The sequence below is a fragment of the Anabrus simplex genome, chromosome 5 (genome assembly GCF_040414725.1).
Source record: "Anabrus simplex isolate iqAnaSimp1 chromosome 5, ASM4041472v1, whole genome shotgun sequence".
NCBI lineage: Eukaryota > Metazoa > Arthropoda > Insecta > Orthoptera > Tettigoniidae > Anabrus > Anabrus simplex.
The window spans coordinates 329398219-329421604 of NC_090269.1; the positions used below are offsets into that span (position 1 = coordinate 329398219).

General features: G+C 39.7%; 1 protein-coding gene across 2 annotated transcripts in view; it reads left to right on the top strand.

Annotated features, from left to right (window-relative positions):
* The window catches only part of aub (aubergine), a 322859-nt gene extending 299791 nt beyond the window's left edge, over positions 1–23068 (top strand). For both annotated transcript variants that reach the window (XM_067147583.2, XM_067147584.2), the window contains exon 17: positions 21166–23068. In XM_067147583.2, coding sequence (XP_067003684.1) covers positions 21166–21282 — 117 coding nt within the window. In that variant the 3' untranslated portion in view covers positions 21283–23068. The remainder of the gene's footprint in view (positions 1–21165) is intronic.
* The last annotated feature ends 318 nt before the right edge of the window (positions 23069–23386 follow it).

The window sequence follows — 23386 nt, forward strand, 5'->3', positions numbered from 1 at the left end:
AAACAAAATAAATTCCCGCCAGGTCACAAAAGACCCCGCGCCACCACTCCGGGTTAAGCACTAATAATCACAGTCTTGCCCTGATGCTATGTATTTAGCTGCTGTGCTTTGTGATGCACCGTCTGCCATCACCTCTGGCATTCATTTAAGGCATCTGCTTAAGGAATCCTCTTCATCTTGATGAGACTTCGTTGTAAGTTTTTTTTACTCTTGTAGTCAGTATAACTGACCTGCAATATGTTGATTGCACTGCTGCATCAGCTGCTCTTACACGGAGTAACTGCAGCAGGGATTAGCCTTGCAGAGTTCAGTCTGTCTCATACTGTTGGAGCATCTTGTCTAAATGATGCGCCTCAGAAGAGGATGAGGAAAACATACTCCGTTTTGTCATTTGATCATCCTCTATTAACAGTAATCGGAGGGAGGGGAAATGGAAGTGTGAGATCCTCCTCCTATCCCCCGCCCCCCAAGTTCTGATTGCTGCTAATAGAGGATGCTGCCCAATTTTTTATCTTTAATTACTGGGATGGTTGCCCAGGTGTAATTCCACTTAAAACAATTATTACGACCACTTCTACTGCTGTAAAAGGGTTTTTAGCAACAGCTTTGAGAGTTTAAACGACAGATGCAGACTCGACCTTCCCCATCCATCGATTTCAATCTGTGTGGGCATGTGAATATTGAATTTTCACGACCGCATTGTAATCGAAACCGACATTCAACCTATTATGTCATGTTACGTACATTTAGTACTATTGAAGGGATGTTAAGTACAGAACAAAAATGGCCAGCCGGACACCAGTGGGATCCGAACCCACAACCTAATAGGTTGAAAGTCGGTTTTGGTTGTGTGGACATGTTTCATGCTAGAATTGACTTTTTCAGTCATTGGAAGTAGACTAGCATCAAAAGGATTAAACTCCCCTGTGAAATTCTTTATATATTCATGAAACTCCTACATCGAGATTTATTGTATTTTTGATCTCTTTCCTGCTGCAGGTATTTGTTCATTCGGTGCTGTTATACACTAAACATTAGATTTTATTATTTAGTTATTATATCGGTGTCTGAAAAGGGTACTTGTAATAATCTTAACCCTTTATAGGGCAAAGGACTGGGGGGTATTAACTTTTTTTTTTTTTTTTTTACATGAAATGTATGTATGACTAGGGATGTGCAACTAGTTTATGGATTTACACCTTATTTCATAAAATATGGGGTGGGAAATTATCCCACTGACCATTCCAGATAGGTGAGGTTTGTGTGTGGGCAGTGGGATAGTAATTTCCTACTTAAAATATTTATGATAATGCGCTCATTACGTACTAATTACTTTATTGACATCAATATAATACAATAATATAACATACTACATGGCCTATGGAATAAAAAATGATGATAAAAATCTCTAAAGACTCCGTGGCTCGGACGGCAGCGCGTCGGCCTCTCACCGCTGGATACCATGGTTCAAATCCCGGTCACTCCATGCGAGATTTGTGCTGGACAAAGCGGAGGCGGGACAGGTTTTTCTCTGGGTACTCTGGTTTTCCCTGTCATCTTTCATTCCAGCAACGCTCTCCATTCTCATTTCATAGCATCTATCAGTCATTAATAAATCACTTTGGGAGTGGCGACCCAATCGTACTAATAGCCTATATCTGCTTCATTCATTCCATCCCTGACCCAGTCAATGACTGGAAAACAGGTTGTAGGTTTTCATTTTCAATAAAGTTTCTCAAACGTAATTTACTTTCGTTGTAGAAAAATTTGCAAATACTGTGTATGATTTGTGAAATGGTTCAAAGCATGATTTACAGAACGCAACATTACATTTCATGTTACTTCTTTTCTCCTTCTGCTTGGTACTACTCTGTACACAGCGACGATATGTTTTTATTAGCTCGGGTAGATAGCTGCCAATGTCTGATAATCTCACTATATTTTCGGCCGTTGCTTGTCCATCAGACCTGTTTCTCTTCCTTCCACGCCCGTTCGCTGGGGAATAGCCAGGGCGTTTGATTTGTATCCTAAACTTCAGGTGTGACGTAACTTTTGTCTTCTTCTGTTTCATTTCCACTTTGTAATTGGCAATCATACAGTTCAGGAAGTAATAAAAATTCTTCTTGACTTCTTGACCTGCCAATAAAAGATAACATGAACCTATAATATACTATGTATTGTACTGGTAACGGCGGTACAAAACTAAGTCCCCGTAATGGAAATTTAAAACTTACGCGTTACGCTCCAGACCGGCAGCGAAAGACTGACTGAACAGCGAGCAACAGCTGTGCGCGTGTGACGTAGAACGAGTGACGTCACAGCCTGCCTCACCGCAACACAGAGTCTAGACTAGTGTGGAATGTTCCTCGAGTTTCTATGGATAATAACTTTCCCCACAATAATAATTAGATAAGATTAACCACGTCATCGTGTAGCCCAATCCTTTATCTACGTTCCTGCAAAGTTTCACGTAAATCCGACATGAGACGACAAAGTTATGGAATGAGATGTGAAGGCACGGATCGGATATAAATACAGTACTGCTTCGCTTAGCAGATCAGTGGGTGACTAGTGTGTGTATGTGCACACATGGCAGTGGAGTTCGTGCAGTCGATTCGTGAGGACCGCGATATAGCATGAAGCGGCAGTCATACTTTGAGTCCGTGGACTTTAACTCAATCGCGACGAGTATGAACTTGTACGAGTTTCTTTAAACTGTGAGTGATAAACTTCTGCCCCAACGGGGCGTAATAAAAAATTGTGCTTCATTTGAACATCAAGTGACTGTTTATTCTACACGAGTGTCTAAGACTTGTGAATATTTTTCAAGTGCTCGTAATTTAAAGTTTGATGTTGTGGACAGGATTTGGAACAGTTTGCTCCTTACAAAGTACTGAATACTTCAAGTTAACGAGACTGTGCTTTAATTCAGAATTACTCAAATTGCAAGCATGTCTACGTCACTAATTTACCATTTCATGAACTGTGTAAATATTTGTAGGTAATGAACTGTAGGCTGTGTATGTGAACCTGCATTTCAATTCTACTAAGAACTGTACATTTCAGTTCTACGAACATTCAGCTGTGCGTTTCGGTTCTATGAACAGTCGAACCGAGGACGGTTAATACATGATTAATTTTGTTTTATTTTTATTTCATGTCATTACCAATGCGTGAACAAGTCTGAATTCACGAGTGAAAGATCCTTATTTTTTCCAATCCGATTGATTACATTGAATGGTGCTTCAAACTAAGAACTAAGTCATGTGGCATAACTTCACATTATGCCAAGTGCCACAAACTTTAAGTGACTATTTTGAAATTCGACGATAAGTTTCGAGTGGATTTTCATTTTATGAGTGTTAAACTTATATGCTCATTCGAAAGCAGTTTTTGCATTAACTCGCCCCAAAGCTTAACGGTGTTCATTCACGTTCATCATTTACGTGGTCTATCTCAACGCCCTTCATCAGCACCGTATGGATCTTCTAGAACTTCCATCGAGGGAGGAATGGTGGTCCACTGGTATGGAAAAGAGAGGAGCTGTGGGAATCCAAGGACATCGCCAACCCTAGGGCGAGGAGCACTTCCTACTGTATCTTCTGTACAGTGGTGACATGATTTTGAACTTATTAATAAACTCAGAAAAAAAATGTTGAAAGATTTTCTCTAAACAAACCCTCTCCCTCTGTATGCACTTCAACAGATTAGTACACGCCCTGCGTTTCTCGTGCTCACCAGTATCAGTCTCCACCTTCCTCTTAGTCCACAGCTTGTTCTTCTGATATTACATCCAGTCAGACTTCAATCCTTGCTTCCATATTCAGAGCAGTAGTAATACTGTATTACAATTATTATTATTATTATTATTATTATTATTATTATTATTATTATTATTATTATTATTATTACCAAGCCACTATTAGAGGAAACATGCTTCACCTACAGTATGTCTATGATTTTAAACCATTTATTAGGAGGACTAAATAGCACAAGTACAGTCCAACCAAAATTAGGCCTAGATCTTACATAACAGCCCAAGTACTGACTAAGTGCAAATGACTATAACAGCTTTTGCCTGTTGTCATAAGGGGAAACTTAACTTTTAGATTAGCGAATTTTATTAAGTTTGAAAAATATGCAAATAATTTTGAAATAACATATTACTAAGTTACAGTAAAACTGTGAAATTATCATTGATTCTGTTATTAGTAATCTGAATGAGACAACGGATGGATCATTATTATATTCGTGGCACAAATAGATTTGCTCCTTGAATAAAAATGATAAACTGCATCTCTGAAGCATATACTAACCTTTAGAAAACTTCTGTCTTCAGTATTCCACACCTTCTTCCGACAAACACAGTTTCACTGCAGCTGAACAGAATGAGACTGCCACTGCACGCACACTAGGAACCACTGGGATATATACTTCCCACCTAGTGATCTAGGTGGCAGTAGCAACCAGGTTATTAAGTGTGAAATGAAACTGTGCAGCCGTCTTGCGCTAATAAGTGGAACTGCGTGCTCTGAAACAGCTGGGAAGAAATTCTCCATAAAACCGTTATGTATATATGAGGTGGGAAGATAATATTCCGAAGACCTATACCAAACAGCTTGGATTTTGTTACATTGTTATACCAAAGCATTTACAAACCTTGAAAGACTGTTGTCGTGTTGAAGTCATCCATTACTGTTCTCTGGGCCACCTTTTGAGCCCACTGAAGCACAAAAGTATAGGCCAGGGGAAGATGCGGGTGAGAGGCGCTTTACCTACAGTGTTGTCACATGGTAGAAGAGGGGAAAGAAGGCATGCTTTTCATGCTTCATGTCAGCAGGAGTTACGGCAATGGTGTACCCAAATGCTTGGCTGCCATATTTATTCAGTAGGTGTCTTGACCACGTGGGTGAATTTACTATTGTATTACATTTAAAACCATGGTTACTGTACGAGATGCCACTATTACGATAATCCATTAATTCTTTCATATATGCTTAAGTTACAGCCGGTGAGCTGTGCTGTGGAGTACATCTTTGTCGCAATATTTAATTTGCAATATGCAAATGCATAATTATCCAAAGCTTGATTTTAACAATAGATATACACTAATAATGTAAACTAGGAGTATTGCTTCATAAGACTAAAAAGTAGCCATTCACAGCAAAGAACCAACTGGAGAGACTAAACATTCACCGTACTTCTCCGAATCCAAGACCATCCCCTTTTTTCCTTCAAACAATTTAAATCGGGCTTAGAAAGTGCTTTGTAAAATCACATGATTGCCTTTCTTGTACAGTACACATTTTTAGACTATCTTTGTCTTCGCGCCTACACCGAACATTGGCTGTGGTTATGCCTAATTTTCTTGCGGCAGCACAATTATTCTACATTTCTGAGTATTTAATAACCATTAACGTAAAATTGGCATCATATCAACGAGACAGACATACATACATACATACATACATACATACATACATACATACATACATACATACATACATAATCATTATAGACTGTTATGCCTTTCAGCGTTCAGTCTGCAAGCCTCTGTGAATTTACTAAATGTTGCCACAATCCTCGATTTGCAACTAGTGTTGTGGCCTCATTTAGTTCCATACCTCTTATCTTTAAATTGTTGGAAACCAAATCTAACCATCGTCTTGGTCTACCTCTACTTCTCTTGCCCTCCTTAAGAGTCCGTTATTCTCCTATGTAACCTATCCTCCTCCATTCGCCTCACATGAACCACCACCGAAGCCGGTTTATGCGTACAGCTTCATCCACAGAGTTCATTCCTAAATTAGCCTTTATGTCCTCATTCCGAGTGCCCTCCTGCCATTGTTCCCACCGGTTTGTACCAACAATCATTCTAGCTACTTTCATGTCTGTTACTTCTTAGTTTCGTCTGGGAGCTGACTTCCTTCTTACAGAATACTGTTGATCGCAACTGCGAGCTCACTGCATTAGCTTTACAACACCTTGATTCAATCTCGCTTACTATATTACCATCCTGGGAGAACACACAACCTAAATACTTGAAATTATCGACCTGTTCTAGCTTTGTATCACCAATCTGACATTCCATTCTGTTGAATTTCTTACTTGCTGACATCAATTTAGTCTTCGAGAGCCTAATTTTCATACCATACTCATTGAACCTATTTTCAAGTTCCAAGATATTACACTGCAGGCTTTTGGCACAATCTGCCATTAAGACCAAGTCATCAGGATAGGCCAGACTGCTTACTACATTTCCACCTAACTGAATCCCTCCCTGCCATTCATTACCTTCCAGCAGATGATGCATGTAAACTAAGAAGAGCAAAGGTGAAAGATTAACAGCCTTGTCTAACCCCTGTAAGTACCCTGAACCTAGAACTCATTCTACCATTTCTCACTGAAGACCAATTGTCAACATAAATGCCTTTGATTGCTTTTAATAATCTACCTTTAATTCCATAGTCCCCCAGTATGGCGAACATCTTTTCCCTCGGTACCCTGTCATGTGCTTTCTCTAGATCTACAAAACATAAACACAACTGCCTATTCCTCTCGTAGCATTTTTCAATTACCTGGCACATACTGAAAATCTGATCCTAACAGCCTCTCTGTGGTCTGAAACCACACTGGTTTTTATCGAACTTCCTCTCAACGACTGATCGCACCCTCGCTTCCAAGATGCCAGTGAATACTTTGCCTGGTGTACTGATCAATGAGACACCTTGATAGTTGTTGCAATCCTTCCTGTTCCCTTGCTTATAGATAGGTGCAATTACTGCCTTTGTCCAATCTGAAGGTATCATACCAACACTCGATGCTAATTTTACTACTCTATGAAGCCATTTCATCCCTGCCTTCCCACTATACTTCACCATTTCAGGTCTAATTTCATCTATTCCTACTGCTTTATGGCAATGGAGTTTATTTACCTCCCTTTCCACTTCCTCAAGCGTAATTTCACCAACATTATTTTCTTTCTCGCCATGAGCTTGGCTGTTCGCAACACCACCAGGATGATTTCCTTTTACATTGAGATGATGTTCAAAATATTCCCTCCACCTCTCCAGTGATTCCCTGGGATCTATTATGAGTACACCTGAATTACTCAAAACACTGTTCATTTCCTTTTTCCCTCCCTTCCTAAGATTCTTTATTACTGTCCAGAAAGGTTTCCCTGCTGCTTGACTTAGCCTTTCCAGGTTATTACCAAAATCTTCCCACGACTTCTTTTTGGATTCAACAACTATTTGTTTCGCTCTGTTTCTTTTATCTACGTACAAATCAATGTCTGCCTCGGCCCTTGTTTGGAGCCATTTCTGATAAGCCTTCTTTTTACGTTTACAAGCTGCTCTCACTTCATCATTCCACCAAGATGTTTGCCTTTTCCCATCTTTACACACAGTTGTTCCCAGGCATTCCCGTGCTGTTTCTACTACGGCATCCCTGTATGCCACCCATTCACTTTCTATATCCTGAACCTGCGTACTGTCTACTGTTCGAAACTTCTCCCTAATCATATCCATGTACTTCTGTCTAATGTTCTCGTCCTGGAGATTTTCTACCCTTATTCGTTTGCAGACAGATTTCACTTTCTCTACCCTAGGCCTAGAGATACTTAGTTCACTACAGGTCAGATAGTGGTCTGTATCATCGAAAAATCCGCGGAAAACTCGTACATTCCTAACAGATTTCCTGAATTCAAAGTCTGTTAAGATATAGTCTATTATGGATCTGGTACCCCTAGCATCCCATGTGTAGCGGTGAATAGCCTTATGCTTGAAGAATGTATTCGTAACTGCTAAACCCATACTAGCACAGAAGTCTGGCAAACGCTTACCGTTCCCATTAGCTTCCATATCTTCCCCACATTTACCAATCACCCTTTCGTATCTTTCAGTTCTATTCCCAACTCTCGCATTGAAATTGTCCATTAGCACTATTCTGTCCTTGCTGTTGACCCTGACCACGATGTCACTCAATGCTTCATAAAACTTGTCAACTTCATCCTCATCTGCACCCTCACATGGTGAATACACGGAGACAATTCTAGTCCTAATTCCTCCAACTGACAAATCTACCCACATCATTGGCTCATTTATGTGCCTAACAGAAACTATGTTGCATGCAATGGTATTCCTGAAAAAGAGCCCTACCCCAGACTCTGCCTTTTCCTTTCTAACACCCATCAAGTACACTTTATAATCTCCTATCTCTTCCTCGTTATCTCCCCTTACCCGAATATTACTTACTCCTAGCACATCCAGATGCATCCTCTTTGCTGCTGACTCAGCCAGTTCTACTTACTTTCTTCCATAAGCCCCATTAATATTGATAGCTCCCCATCGAATTCCATTTTGTTCGCCAGGTTGTTTCCAAGGAGTCCCTCGCCAGTCAAATGGGAGTGGGACTCCGTTACTCCCATAGGTCCGAGGCTTGCTTAAAATGTTCTGAGCTTGGTAAATTCATGAAGCAGGATGCTACCCTACTTGCACATAGGCCAGGTAAGGATCTCTCCTCTAACGGGTTATGAACCACCGGTGAATTGTATAGTCCTAGCCGCCTGAGCACAAGGAGGGCCCTGACTCGTATGTCCGAGATGCCCACTCCCATTCCATAGCAACTGGTATCCCGACTCTCAGGACCACTTATAGGCCACTCGGCCGTTGCCCATGGTTCGCGAACTAGGGCGTGACTACAGTAACACACACCATGAACCATTATCAATGAGAACCCGTAGAAAATTTGACAGCAGCACCTATTCCATGTATCTTTACAATATGATGGTCCATCTCAAAAATATTCCTGCCGACTATAAAACTTAATTCTTACTAAGCATCAGGTACATAGACGCGTTATAACTCTGCCAGTGAGTAGCCATGGCCTTTCTAAGAATTTGAAGGCTTGCATGTTTACATGTCATTCTGCAGATTTGAGAATCATTTTTGTAGAGGCTAATAAAACGTCATTCTCTCTCCACTATTTCCTGAGATCCAGTGAGACTGCAAAGAGGCACTTATCATAAATAAAATCGGTCCAATACTCGGATCATTCACAATTCACCATCGTCGTCTGAAGTTTCACCATAGGAACTTTCGTCGCTGGCATCTTTCTACAAATAGCCGTCCTCGCTACCGTCCACTGAATTTGAAATTCCACATTTCTTAAAGCCTTTGGTCACTAGATCGTTGGGAATGCACGCTCATGCAGTCTTGTTCCAGCTGCATATTAGTCCCACTTCAGGCCTCTTCACTCGTCCGCTTGGTATTAACGCATGATCATCATCAAACATCCATTCGGTGTACCAACTGTTTCATTGCAGTTTTGAAAGGCCAGTTCACGCACACATCCAACGTCTGTAGATAGAAGTGAGTCCTCCGGGAATTATCGCAAAATCAGTTTTTCCTTTTCTCCTCATATCTTTTACGGCGTCAGTTGTATGTCCTCGATAACTGTCCAACACAAGCATGTTTCGTTATTGTAACAAAGCTCCAGGGCAACGTTGCCAAACACACTTCACCCTGTCCTCAGCTAACGCACTGTCCATCCAGTCGGACTCTTGTTCTAACAATAACACCGGACGGCAAGTTTTTTTGGAAGTGTTTTCCTTTTCAAAAGCACATATGGAGGGAGTTTGGTTCCATCCGCTAATACACACATTACCGTACATCGCTGCTTTTCGTTACCACCTGTTCTGATTGTTACACTTTTAGAACCCTTTGTATCCACTGTATTTTCCAACGGCATTTCAAAATAGACAGGTGTCTGGTCAGCATTCCCAATTCGCGACAGCAAATAAGAATTTTACTTCCTCAAATGAATAATGCAATGCTGAAAGGCCATTAATTTTTCTTCATACGCCCCAGGGAGACGTGAAATGGGCGTACGTCTCCAAATGCACTATCCCTTTCTCCGATAAAAGTTTCGAATCCATCCGCGGCTTGCAGTAAAACCCTGAGTTTTGAGTTCTTTTGAGATCTCTATTGCCTTCAATTTCCGGAAACACTGCACTCCGCCTGTGAAATGCTCTGCGATCACCATTACTTTTTAGTTCCTTCTTCAGCCAATCACGAATACACGATTCATCAATATCGTACTTTTTGCCAACAGCATGATTTCCGTATCTTTCAGCTTCGCTTACAACTTTAAAGTTTCTCATGCACAGTAAATGGCCGCAGATGCCGTTTTGAATCCATTGCTTACTATCGAGACAGCACTTTCACGGGACAGATACTGAACTCGAATGTGAGCGAGGTATACTTCCATAACCAACAGTCACGACTCTCGCAAGGTACGGTATAGCACAAGATCAGCTATTTGCGCACCCAGCATGCCAGCAACACTTGTGAAACAAATGACTATCGAGCATCCGCAGCAGCGGCTTTCATATTACCCATATTCTTTGATTTACCGTGTTTCATTGCCTTACATTTCGCGTTTACATGCCACTGTAACTGTATTGAGGAAAAAATCAATCTTGTTTTCTTGATCACAACTAAAACCCCAAAAGATCTCAATGCCTGTTTACATGTGGTATATTGAGTACGGTAACCGTATTCAAATCTGTTTCAATACTCCATGTAAACGTAGTAAATATTTTCGAGAATGAACGGGTTGAATACGACCTGCACCCAAGATTTAGAACCAATATTTTGGGGAAAAGAGTGCGGGTGGTATTCGGGATTATACGGTATTTCAACGCATAATATGAACATTGCTATTCTGCCTCTCTTTCTTCTTTTGAACCTTTCTTCACATTTGTGTGGGCCGATGACCTAGATGTTAGGTCCCTTAAAACAACAATCACATTTGTGTCTATTTCTTGTTCGTGTGATATTCCTATTTTATGAATGTTATTTCCCTTGAGGAGTTTTCTGCGTATCTTTGTAAGTTACATTATAGCTGTACCTCGTCTAAAAATTCACGTTTGGGAAGTCTGTATCACTACTTGAAATTTAAACTTTGAGCGTTGCCCGCTCTCTAATGTTTAACTTGCAGCTACTTGTTGACCCCCCTGTTGGGGGAGGACGGTATCCCTTGCATGTCGTAGAAGGCGACTATAAGGGGCAACCAAGGGATGATGAATTAATGCCGCTGGTGATTAGCACCATTATGTTTGGAACACCACGGGTCTAGTACCACCTTGCTAGAAAGACCCTGGGTCTGTGTTACATAGGAGCAGTACCATTATGCAAGAAACACTACAGATCTGGGCATTGTTTGTGATAATGGTCATCGTGTGTATTTCACCGGTTGTTTCCACTGTGTTCAGAATAGGTCACTTTACAAAGGAAAATTTAAAGTATCCTCCTATTCAATGCACATAATTCTAATATCTTGTAATCAGAATGGGTCTGCGTTATCTATGACTAGTACCACTTTCTGAGAAACACCATGGGTCTACGTTGCCTGTGATTAGTGCCACTAAGTGAGAAACACCACAGGTTTGGCTGGCCCCCGTGATTTAACACATTGGAGACGGCCATATTTGAATGTGCTATCCTCCAAAAATCGCTGTATTTTTAATGGTGTGTGAAAATTCTTCAATGCTAGGGTAAGCGATGATTATAACAACTTTTGGAATGCATAGAAAGATCACACTTTCTTCTACACAAAAATGAGTGTTAATTATCATAATAGTGCAGCCATTTTAAAATATAAATTTATGAAAATAACATGTTTTACAAACGAAAAAAAATCTGACGCAGCTATGGATGCCAGTTAGGTTAATATTTCAAAATTTGACTTTGTGGGCACATCTGAAACACACTAATGCAGATTGTAACCTAATTAGTCAATTGACACCGGTATTCTGGTTTACAACAAGGAATTTGCATTCCCACTGTTCTTTGTTTGACAACGGTGTTGCATCGAGTTGCTGCAGGTACACGGCAAACACCCACATTTTTAGGAAGCGGTAAGAAATTGTATTACAGAACCCACTTCAAGGAAGCGATGTAAAAGTACGTTACACTTCACACCAATTTGAAATGAGCTCATTTTCTACATTTACTAGCCTGAAGCGCCAGAATCATCATGTTTACGTAGTGTGTTATTGTTATCCTCATTTTCAGAAATCGTGTCTTCCATAAGAACATCCATTATGGATTCGTTGTCGAAATTTTGTACACTTGAATTAGACATGCTAAATATTCACAAGAATTACACAAACAAGCCTGTCTCTCGAACACACCCTCTTCCTGACCGCATGTACCGTACATAGTTTCCCGCCCACTTCACAGCTGGGAGTCAGCGATGACGCAGCCTTAGGTTATGTAGGAACGTGGCTGTGTTATCAATGCCTTGAAAGAAGAGCTCTCGACTAATGCTCATAACTAGTATATTTTATGCTTATAGAAGCATTCAGCAGTATCTTATTGAAGTCGCAGCTCGCTGAGACGGCAAATACAATTTTTTAGCTACAGTGAAATCGTGTCCGTAACTCCGTCAGCAGCAATGAATTAGTGCGCCCGTAGTTTCTGCGAGCGGCATCTCCAATGTGTTAATGCCACTATGCGAGTAAAACCATGGGTCTGCATTGCCTGAGGAAAGTAGTACCATTATGTGAGGCAGAGGTGTACAAACTCCGCATTTAACTTGCCCATGCTTACCTGCTCTACAGGCAAGCAAGCTAGCCACACGTAAACAACAGTACAGGCAGGCTGATGCACTCCTGACCAGGTCAAGCTCAGCCCAACTTGGGCAGGCTACAGGTTAGCTTGCTTGCTTGCTTTCTTTTTCCTGCTGTGTTAATTGATGTTTGCTCGTTCATTGTGCTGATATGAGACTCGCGTGAATGCAGGCAGGAAAGGGGTTGTTACATACCGGAATTTATATAGGATTCGTCAACACAAATATTTTTGTTTGGTTATTTAGTATTATGTTAATCATTACAAAGTTGTGTTTAAATGTATTTCGTAATTCAGAGGTCTTATGTAACTAATTAACAAATAATATTTCTCTCTGTCAAACATAGTTACTTAATAAAAAGTAGGTTCTCTGAACAAAATATTTGAATATTTAAATAAACATAATGACTGTTGATGGAACTATGACCATAAATATAATGCATTATTTATTATTCTAGAAAATTAGAAACAAGGATATACATAATGTAGGTACAGGTCATAAATATCTTTAGAAAAATAATTTTATAGGTAATGTTTTTGAAATACATTTAATAATTTAGGAACCCCTTCCCCACAAAACCAAAAGAAATAACTATAAAACTAATCAGTTTAGAAGTATAATTTTACCACTTGCTCTCTTAGTTTGTGGTCGCCTCATACTGTGCACAATGCATACCAATATTTTATGCATGGACACATTATCGCTTTTATGTATTACTATGAGATCATTACGTCTTTGTGCATGAAGACGGGAACGTTTTTCGCTGATTAAATTTCCCGAACAGCTGAAGACTCTCTCGCTGGAGAGACTCGTAGCGGGTATGTTAAGCACCTTTTTCGCTACACAGGCGAATTATTTTTCCACCACCGCAGTATATTTTCGTCACTAATAAACCTTTCTTGCAAGTGCCTACTGACCTCATGTATCATGCTCTGAAAATATATCTGTCCAAGTTTTGATATTTTATGCTAATAACAGAATATTAAGAATATCTAATTTGCATAGGTATAATATATAATAATAATAATAATAATAATAATAATAATAATAATGAAGAAGAAATAACCAGAGACATTACCTTCAGCGCACATTTGTCGAGCTGCCTCGAAAACAGACATTTGTTCTCCTGCTTTTAGTTTCCTTAATGTGCGATATTTAGGCACCAAAAGTGTTGCAATTTTGTGTAACATAGTGACTTCCATTTTTCGCTCCAGGAAGACACCAGCGGTTTGTTTCAAAAGCTTCAAGTAATGAAAATTCATTTAGTATGAAAACATTTTTACATTTAAATATCAGGAGACTCACATTAAAATTTAAAAAAGTGAAATATTAGCTGTTCATCGTCATCCTGTGGAGTACAATGGGTTCTTAAGGTATAAAACCACGGAAGGACCAGATGTAAAGTCGGGTCCTCATCACCCTCAAGATCAGTTGTGGCTATCTTAAATAGCCTAAGAAATGTTAAAGCAGGCCAGTAATATCCTGATCATAACCGAGCATTTTATCAGAGGCACCCTCCTTCTCTAAAATAGTTCTCACACCATCTATCTGGGAGTGAACTGATTGCAGCATGTCAAAATAACTGTTCCACCAAGTGGAAACATATGGTTTCAAAGATGATTGTAACCTCACACATAGGCTTCTTCTTTTAAAGTACGAAACCGGAGATTTCACTGTATTAATAACAGCTAACACATCAGGAACACTTTCTTTCAAAAAGGGTTCGCTCAGAACATGCTTCAAAACCGTATTAATACCGAAATATGAGCCATGCATGGAAGAAGCTTGTATATGCTGAGGGCCTTAACAATATTGCTTCCCTGGCCTGTTACAAATGTAATTTTGCAAATATCTTCATGAGAAACGCCATGTCCTTTCAAACGATCTTCCAATTCACTGCGAATAGTTTCACCAGTTTCTAGACAGTCAGGGAAGGCCGAACACATTAATGCATACTTATTGAGAGATAAATCTGTATTTATATAGTGCATTGTGACAGACATATAGTGCACACCCTTGTACTTATCTGTCCACAGGTCAGTGGTACTCGCACAGATACCAGATTTAATAGCACGTACTATATCAGGAAGCGTTTTACTGCGCAGTTTGTCCGCGAAAGTTTGTACCTTCCTAGCAACTGTGACTCGAGAGAGTATAACATTTTTAATATTCACAGAGTCATACTTTTTGCCCATTTCTATCAGCGTTTGCCCTAAATTTAAAAATCCTTTACCATCAATATTTGTAAACGGTCTCAAGTCCTTGGCGCACATTTCCACGCACTTATCAGTCACCAAGTCCTTGTCCTCTTTCAAAATATTTTTAGACTGTGGAAAATTTGGGTCAAATTTGCAGACATGTCGCAACATACTTGAGGTCCCTGAATGGGTGCTGAGTAGCTTTTTGCAAAAAATGCATTGCGAGTAACCTACTGGCTTACTTGATACCTGTTCATAAACACCTGAACATTTTTCCCGTAATAGACTTGAGCCCTGCTTTACTACTAGAATAAATTCACCACTTTTTAATTTTTTATAGACTTCCTTTACGATTGATTTGTTGATTTTTCTAACTACAACAGAGCTGCACTGGACGCAAAACGTAGCTACACTAACATATAACGACACATTCACGTCGCATCGATAGCAAACTTCACGTTCACTCTTGTCAAGTCCGGCAGTCCGAACGGGTCCCAGGCAACCTGTCAGGCTTAGGGAAACCCAGGTTTTGGTTTGCTATGACTAGCGCGCTCGGTACGCGTGCACTCTTGCTTCGCTGACGCTCAAGCTAAGCTGCTTTGCTTGTTGCAGAGCAGCTTGGGGCAGGCAACCCTGAAGTACAATTTGTACACCTTTAATGTGAGGTACACCGTGGGTTTGTGTTGCCTGTATGCATTGCCATAATGTGTGATGCACTGTGGGTCTACATTGCCTTTGATCAATACCACTATGTGAGCAACACTATGAGTATATGTTGCCTTTGACTAGTTCCACTAAGTGAGGAACATCACAGGAATACTGATGCCCGTGATTGGTCCCACAATGTGAGGAACACCACGGGTCTCGGTAGCTTGTGAGTAGTACATGTGCAAAAGACCATAGCTTTTTGTTACTTGTGAGTGGTGATAATGTGATATACCATGGGTCTACATTACCTGTGATTAGTACTATCATAGGAGAAACCCCCTTATGTACGTTACCTGTGATTCATACCACTATAGGAGGAACACCATGGCTCTGCTTTACCAGTGGTCAGTACAATTGTGAGTGGCCAGTGACCTGGATATTGGACCCGTTAGATAATGAGTATCATCCCAGTAATGAAGGCATTGTGAATTGGATCCACTGATTTTGTTTTATGGTAATTTTTTTTTTCATAATCATTCGGTTTATATTCTGGATACATTTTGAAGTTTTAATTTTAGTTTTGTTCACCTTGTACCATTAGGGTTCGATGACCTAGCTGTTAGGTCCCTTGAAACATCAAACACATTCTTCATGTAACTACTTGTTGTATAGAGACTTTTGGTTATTGTATCTTCTCCTGTTATGACTTACTTTCTTGAGGTTATGTTGTTTAAAAACATGCACTTTGGAGTATAGTTCTTGACATTTTAGTCTTCCCCAATCCTGGCTCTGTGGAATTGTTTCTTTCCTCTTCGTTGCCTCCCTTCTTTTGTAATCCAGCATAAATGAAGAGATGTTGGTATATCAGATCTTATCTTTTTTGTATCATCCATTTTGGACCTCATCACCTTTCTGCGCTACCACTACCTTTCTCTTATTTTGCTACCAAGTATAATTATACGGGGCGATTTTTTTAAAGTAAGGTCCGTTTGAAAATAAGTACACAACGAAAGGTTATTTTTAAAAAAAGTATATTTATTTTCAGAAAGTACATTCTTCACTCTCTTTTTTGACATAGTTGCCAAGTTTGTTCAAAGCCTTACACCTCGTAACCAATTTTAAAATACCCTCTTCATAGAAACTTGCTAATTACTCCGATAACCAAGAGTTAACTGCCATTTTCACGTCGTCATTGTAATGGTTGCCACTGAGGTGATATTTGAGGTGGAGGAGCAGATGGTAATCACTCGGCGCAAGATCAGGACTGTAGGGTGGGTGGTCTAAAAATTCCCAGCCAAAACTGTCCAATAAATTGCGGGTCTGACCTGCAGTGTCAGGTCTTGCATTGTCATGGAGAAGGACAATTCCCTTTGTCAGCATGCCACGTCTTTTGTTTTGAATTGCTCTGCGTAGCTTTGTCAGGGCTTGGCAGTATGCTTCTGCATTGATAGTGGTTCCTCGTTGCATGAAGTTGACCAACAAAACACCATACCTATCCCAAAACACTGACGCCATGATTTTTGCGCTGGAACAGAGTCTGGCCTTCACCTTTACAGGAGAGTGTGTGCGTCTCCATTCCATGCTCTTGCTTCGATTCGGGCGTGATATGCGAAACCCATGTTTCGTCTCCAGTTACGATCTGACTCAAGAAGCAGTCACCTTCTTCGTCATAACAAGTCAAGAACTTCATCGCACACTCAAATCTTTGGTTTTTGTGGTCCTCTGTTAGGAGTTTCGGGACCCAACAGGAGCACAGTTTCCTAAACTTTAGGTGTTCAGAAACAATGTTGTTAAGCGCCTGTTCTCACGAATCTTGGCTTCAACTGAAGCCACCAAATCGTCTGTAATCAAAGAAGGGTGACCGGAGCGGTCCTCATCATGGACGTTGTCACGGCCATCTTTGAATTGTCGTACCCACTTACACACATTGCTTTCACTCGCAACAGTATCACCGTACACTCCGCAAATGTCGATGAATTTCTGCATCAGATAGGTTCCTTGCTGACAAAAAACGTATCAATGACTGAACCTCACACGCGGCGAGCGAGTTGATAGTCTTAAACATTTTGAAAGCACAGAACGGAACCGTACAGGTTAGCTACAGAGCTGAAACTGAGCACAGTTGTTCCCGAGGCATGGCGGTACACGACGCACACGCTCGTTGCGATATGCGCACCAACTGCTAGTGTCTACAACAAAATGGGTCTTAGTTAAAAAACACGCTTCGTATAATTTAGTACTTGATGTTTGAGCTGGGTTTCATCAACATTGCTAACTTGGTGCAAAGTTGTTTGGGGAAATCTGTTCTTTGACATTTATTGTAACACAATGACTATAGTATTTTTCTACTCTGATGGCGGGCGGCCTACATGCTGTCAGGGGAAGCGGGGAGCATGGGGCCGACCAATCCAGCACGACGCGAGAGGCCGTCAAGAGAGAGAGACAGAGGCCACTACTACAACGTTGCCAGGAGCGCCTGCGCGCGTTAAAGTTGTGTTGAAATCCACATAACAATGAAATACAGTGCTTCGTATGTTAGAGTTCGATTATGGCCCATGGATGAGTTCTATTATTTTTATTTATTTATGTATTTATTTCTATTATTTTCTTATATCTTCGATGTAGTATGATACGAGTTACTTAGTAATGCATATAACAAGTGCGTTGACAACAGACCGAAAAACAATTCGTTCAAAAGTACAGAGTTACACAACACATTTTCTTACTTTATCTTACCTTATTCCAGCTGAAGGATCCGTGTTACAGCACCCCGACACTCGCCATCGTCACCAGAGCTGTCACCGGAAATATCCTCGTCACTTGACTCCTCACTGTGGCTGTCGTCTCGCAGATTTATGATATCGTCCATGACTGTGTCCAATACCACGTCCCTTTTGTAATCATCCTCTTGAAATTTTTCAGCATGAGACACACAAGCCTTCCACTCCTGTTCGGTTACTTTATCCAGCTCCTCTTCCATTAAAGATTGGACGTCAGTTAGTTTGAATGTTTTGTTCCTTTTCCCTACAGCAGTTTTAACGTTTCCCCAAACCAGCTCTATGGGGTTATATTGACAGTGATAGGGTGGCAGGCGAACAACGGTATGACCCTTTCTGTCAGCAAGTGTATCAATTTCGTACATTTTTGCCTTTGGCTTGAATTGTTTCACAAGAGACAACAGTTCGAGTCTGGTGTGATTGCTGTCATGAGGAATATTCCTAGCAGATAACCACGATATAATATCAGCTTTTCGTGTGTTCGTTGTAGGAATTCGTTCTAGCTGTACTGAATGGTAGCTGGCATTGTCCATTACAATCACTGCGTCTTTGATGTTCCTTTCGTCAAGAGCGTCTAAAAACTTCAAAAACCACTCTTTAAAAACCATAGCGTTCATATCAGTGTGGTAGTCATCACTGGTCGATTTCACCTTTGGCCTGAAAACCAATTTACATTCCTGTAGAAAACCAGTGCGACTGGAACCTACGTGACAAACAATTCGTCTACCTTTCCCTACAGGAACTTTTAAACCTCCTGTACCCTCTTTATCTTGCCAGATTTTCGTTGGAGCGTAATTCTGATGAATGTAAGTCTCATCTAAATTTTTCTCAAAAACGTTATTCTGGCTGTTACTATATCAGCTCTCTCCATCAAAAATCTTCTCCCGTCGTTGCTTTTTTTATGCTTGAACCCCATAGACTTCAGTATCCTCCACAATGAAGTAACTCCCCATTTAAATTTTATATCTTTCTAAATCACCACGTAATTTGTTCAGTGTCGGGTATTCACCCTTTACGTAATAACTGAGGAGAGTTCTTTTAATTACATCTGTATGGAATCTGTCGATTGCCTTTGTTATACAGTTCCTTTTGATTCGTTTGCACGGTGATTGAAATGAGATGGAACCAGATGACTGGGTACTGTCTTTACCTTCCTTTACTATACGCTGAACGGTTCGCGTACTAACTTGACAAGCTTCCGACACTCTCTGCTGCACTTTATACACACTCACTAAAGGACCATTATTTTCTGCTTCCTTTTGAAAATATTCATGAACATTGCTGATCAGTTTTCTACCCTGGCTCCTTATCTCCTTCCTCTTCGCCATTGTAAGATATACCTATAGTGCAATTATTATATTTAAAAAAAAAAACACAAAGCAACACAAATAGAAACAATAGAAAAAACTAACGTCACATCACTGCCACGAAAACGTTAATCGAAGAATGCAGTAAAGGACGCGGCAAGAATTACTCATAAAACAAACTCGTCAAACAAGCTCTTTGTAATACCCAACGCACACTGTAAGACTACTCGGCAACACAGCAGTTCGTGGAGCGAAGTGAACGCGGCAAAGTCTCCGGGCGACTGAATAATTCTCAGCGCCACCGCTAGGCGATCTTTTGTCTGATTGAGCCGTGACATACTGCCCGCACCCCACTTCCCCTGACAGCATGTAGGCCGCCCGCCATCAGAGTAGAAAAATACTATAGTAACTTAGCAATGTCATTTTTCTGATGTTGGTACAACCGTGTGTGTTAATACGGTACTGGATCTTTATGCTCATGATACCTTGTCAACTGAGCTAGATAACCTGATTATGCCAGCGGTGACCAAACACCACCATATATTTGTTACCTTGTGTGTCGAAACAAATAACCCCATCACAACATAAGCATGTATTCTGGCAAGTAGACGATCCTAAAGGTGGCAGTTGTCTAGCAGTATAATATTACAAGCCTATTACACCTGTTGTATTTGTACAAGGTGGGTAGCTCCCTGTACAGACTGGCTCATGCCATCATGTCCTAAACATGTTCAGTGGGGAAGAGGTCCCATAGTAGCAGCAGTAAATCACCTTAATGATAGCAGGATAGGTCAAACAGAGTCCTGAATGTAATAGGCATTATTTCACATATACCTCCTTTTCCTTTACCCCACCTCTCCACAAACACCAAAGGTGAACTAGAATTGTAGTGTATTGTCAACACCATGATGCTGTGTTTCCAGAAATGTAAAAGTAGTTTGTGGGCCATAAAACTAATAACATTAACACCATTATGCAGGTGTTTGGCCTGTATGTCAGGGTTGTATAAATTCTAAAGAAATGCTCACCCATTCTGTGTCGCACATATACAACTCTTTTAAAGGCAGAGCCTTCCTCTCATCACTGAACACAACAGGGTACCATTCTGTTCTGCTGGTGATCCTTGCCTATCACCAAAGGAGACATACACGACTGTATTGTAACAAGATTATAGGTTTGGCCAATGTCTTTGTAATCATAATTTTAACTAGAATTCTCTGGAATGCAATTATTGTACCCACACTGAATTCATTCTTTTAAGGGATTGCAATTTTTCTTTTTCGTCAGGGTATATATGACTTGCTTTGTCACTTATTTATTCCTTTCTGTAACTTGTAAAATGGTTACTTTATGTGACTACTCTTCACTTTTAAATACAGTTGGTCATAAGTTTTTACTGGTGTGAGAATTTAAACTTACGGGATTCAAGAAATCGGCCAATATATTATCTTCAGGTGTGTGCGGATGTACACCTGATTAGTTTCACTGGCTTAACTACAGTAATTGTAAATCTTCCTTTACTTAATGTTTGGAATAAGGAGTTTTGGATGTTTAGTTTAAGTTTTATTTACAGAAAAGTTAATTTCTTTCTCTTCTTTTTAGGGCACAGTACGTGTACCTGCTCCTTGTCAGTATGCCCATAAACTGGCTTATCTGGTTGGCCAGGCCATTCACCGCCCACCCAGCAACGAACTGGAAGATCTTTTGTACTTCCTGTAATCGACACCGGTTGATTGAAACTTTGGTTAAGTTTGTGCAGAATAATGGATACATTTGCTGCAGCACAGGAATAACGAGAGGAGATCTGATTGTCGGTGTTGTTGGAATGGAAATAGACCAGTAAAATGGAAAGGTACATGTGCTCCTGGTCAAAGTCCCATTTTATTACTTCCATCTACTTTGTACTCGTTTCCTAACTAAACCTTTTATTCTCTTCAGTTTTGAATGTTCTTGTCATGAAATTCAATCAGTTATGGCCTTTCCTTATTACAGTTGGTCTGTTTCTTTTCTGTATGGTGTACGTTCCATTTTTTTAGACGGGAAATAAACTTACTTTGCTCAAATCAAATATTGCACTGCCATTCATGTTGTTTGGGTTAATGTAGTTGAAAAGATGTAAGTTCAATGTCAAAGAATTGAAGACTGTTCGTGAGAATGAAATCTGCTGTATACTTTCCTGGAAACACTGTTGTCTCCAGTTGTAAAGGAGGAAATTCAGAAGAAATGTTTTGAAGCAACAAGATAGTTTACAGAAAAATCTTCTGTAATTGTCTTATATAGTGTAGAGTAACTATTTTTGCTAGGTAAGAAATGGTGGTTTAATAAAAAAAAAGTGCTGTCATCAAAAATTGTTTGTTGGATGATTTGAACAAGAGAGATCATTTTGAAAAATATGTTTTCCAATATTGAAATATATTTTATATGAAGTTCCCACCTTTGATTTAGAATGCAGATCCTGTACATAATGTTTTTGTAGTTCCTTGGTTATCCAGCTTGCATTGATTTACCTCAAAGCAGATCCTTAAGTATGAGTGGGGCTGTACTATGTTCCTGTAGTATATAATTATGTTGACCAAAGTATTTTTATACGTACCTCTCACAGCAGTTGTCTTGTTTAACCCGTGTGTTTTGTTCAGTGTTGGAAATTACGCTAACCCCAGTGGGTTTTATTAAAGATTGTGAAGTACATATGACATGCGGAAATAGGTGTTTTTCTGCTAGAATTTAGGAATCTGGTACGAAAGCATTATGTACAGTATTGATATGTTGTGCCATCCTTTTTACCTGCAAGTGGAAATGCTTGAATGGGAAATTCAATAGGTCAGAAGTCCTTGAGAATGTACTCCATTTTTTTTAGAACCCATTGAGGTGGTTGTCTCCCTTTTTTTGTGAGATGAAAGGAAGAAAGAAATGAATGACTGTTACATTCAGTTCAAGTGCACTGCCATAATTATCCTGAAATATTAGGGTGATTATGCTGAGAAATCAGAAAGGTATAGTTTTTATAATCTTTCAGAACTGCTGTTTAATACATTCCTTTCTGAGATGGAGGTTTAAAGGTGCTGTGGTTTGGCAGTGATGTCCTGTTCAGAAATGGTGCTTGTACCCCTTTTTCTTTAAAAGTACAAAATCACTTTCATTGGTGATTCATATGTTATTTTTTTATGTTAGTATTATTTTCATTTCATTACTGCTATATTGTCGAAACAAGAGGTATCGTATGTGTGACACATGCTGAACAGTGCTAATGTACATTGTGTAGGGCCATGGAACCAAAAAGGCCCAACTGTATTTCTCTTGCCTGTTCTACATGTATTTGTCGTACTTAAGTAATGGATTTTTGTTACCTTACAGACTTTTTTTAAAGTTATAAGTTAGAATAAGTTGTCTTGATTTTCCATTTCAGTTTTGTGATGATTAACATCCTATAATGTTACTTGTTATAAAAATACTCCTTTTGTTTTATTATGAATAATAAATAAAGATATTTGTACTTTGTACAAAAGTCTAGTTATTTAACTAATTCTTTTTTCTTATTTTAATAGTTTCAAATTATCCTCAACCATTGTGTGTAGCGTAGTGGTTCTCGGACTTTCCTACCACAAATCCTGATCATCTGCAAGTGTGAAGAGTGGAACACCATTCAAAATTTTACACTCAATAGTTCTGTTGGAAATTCGTTTAAAAATTGTTTCTGGTTTTCTATTCATTCTAGTAAAATTTGAACTGTTATTTCATTACTTTATAACCATATATAGTGGAACTGGATTATTCGTTCAAATCACATGGTCCCTCAAGCATCCTAATTAAATCATGTAAAAAT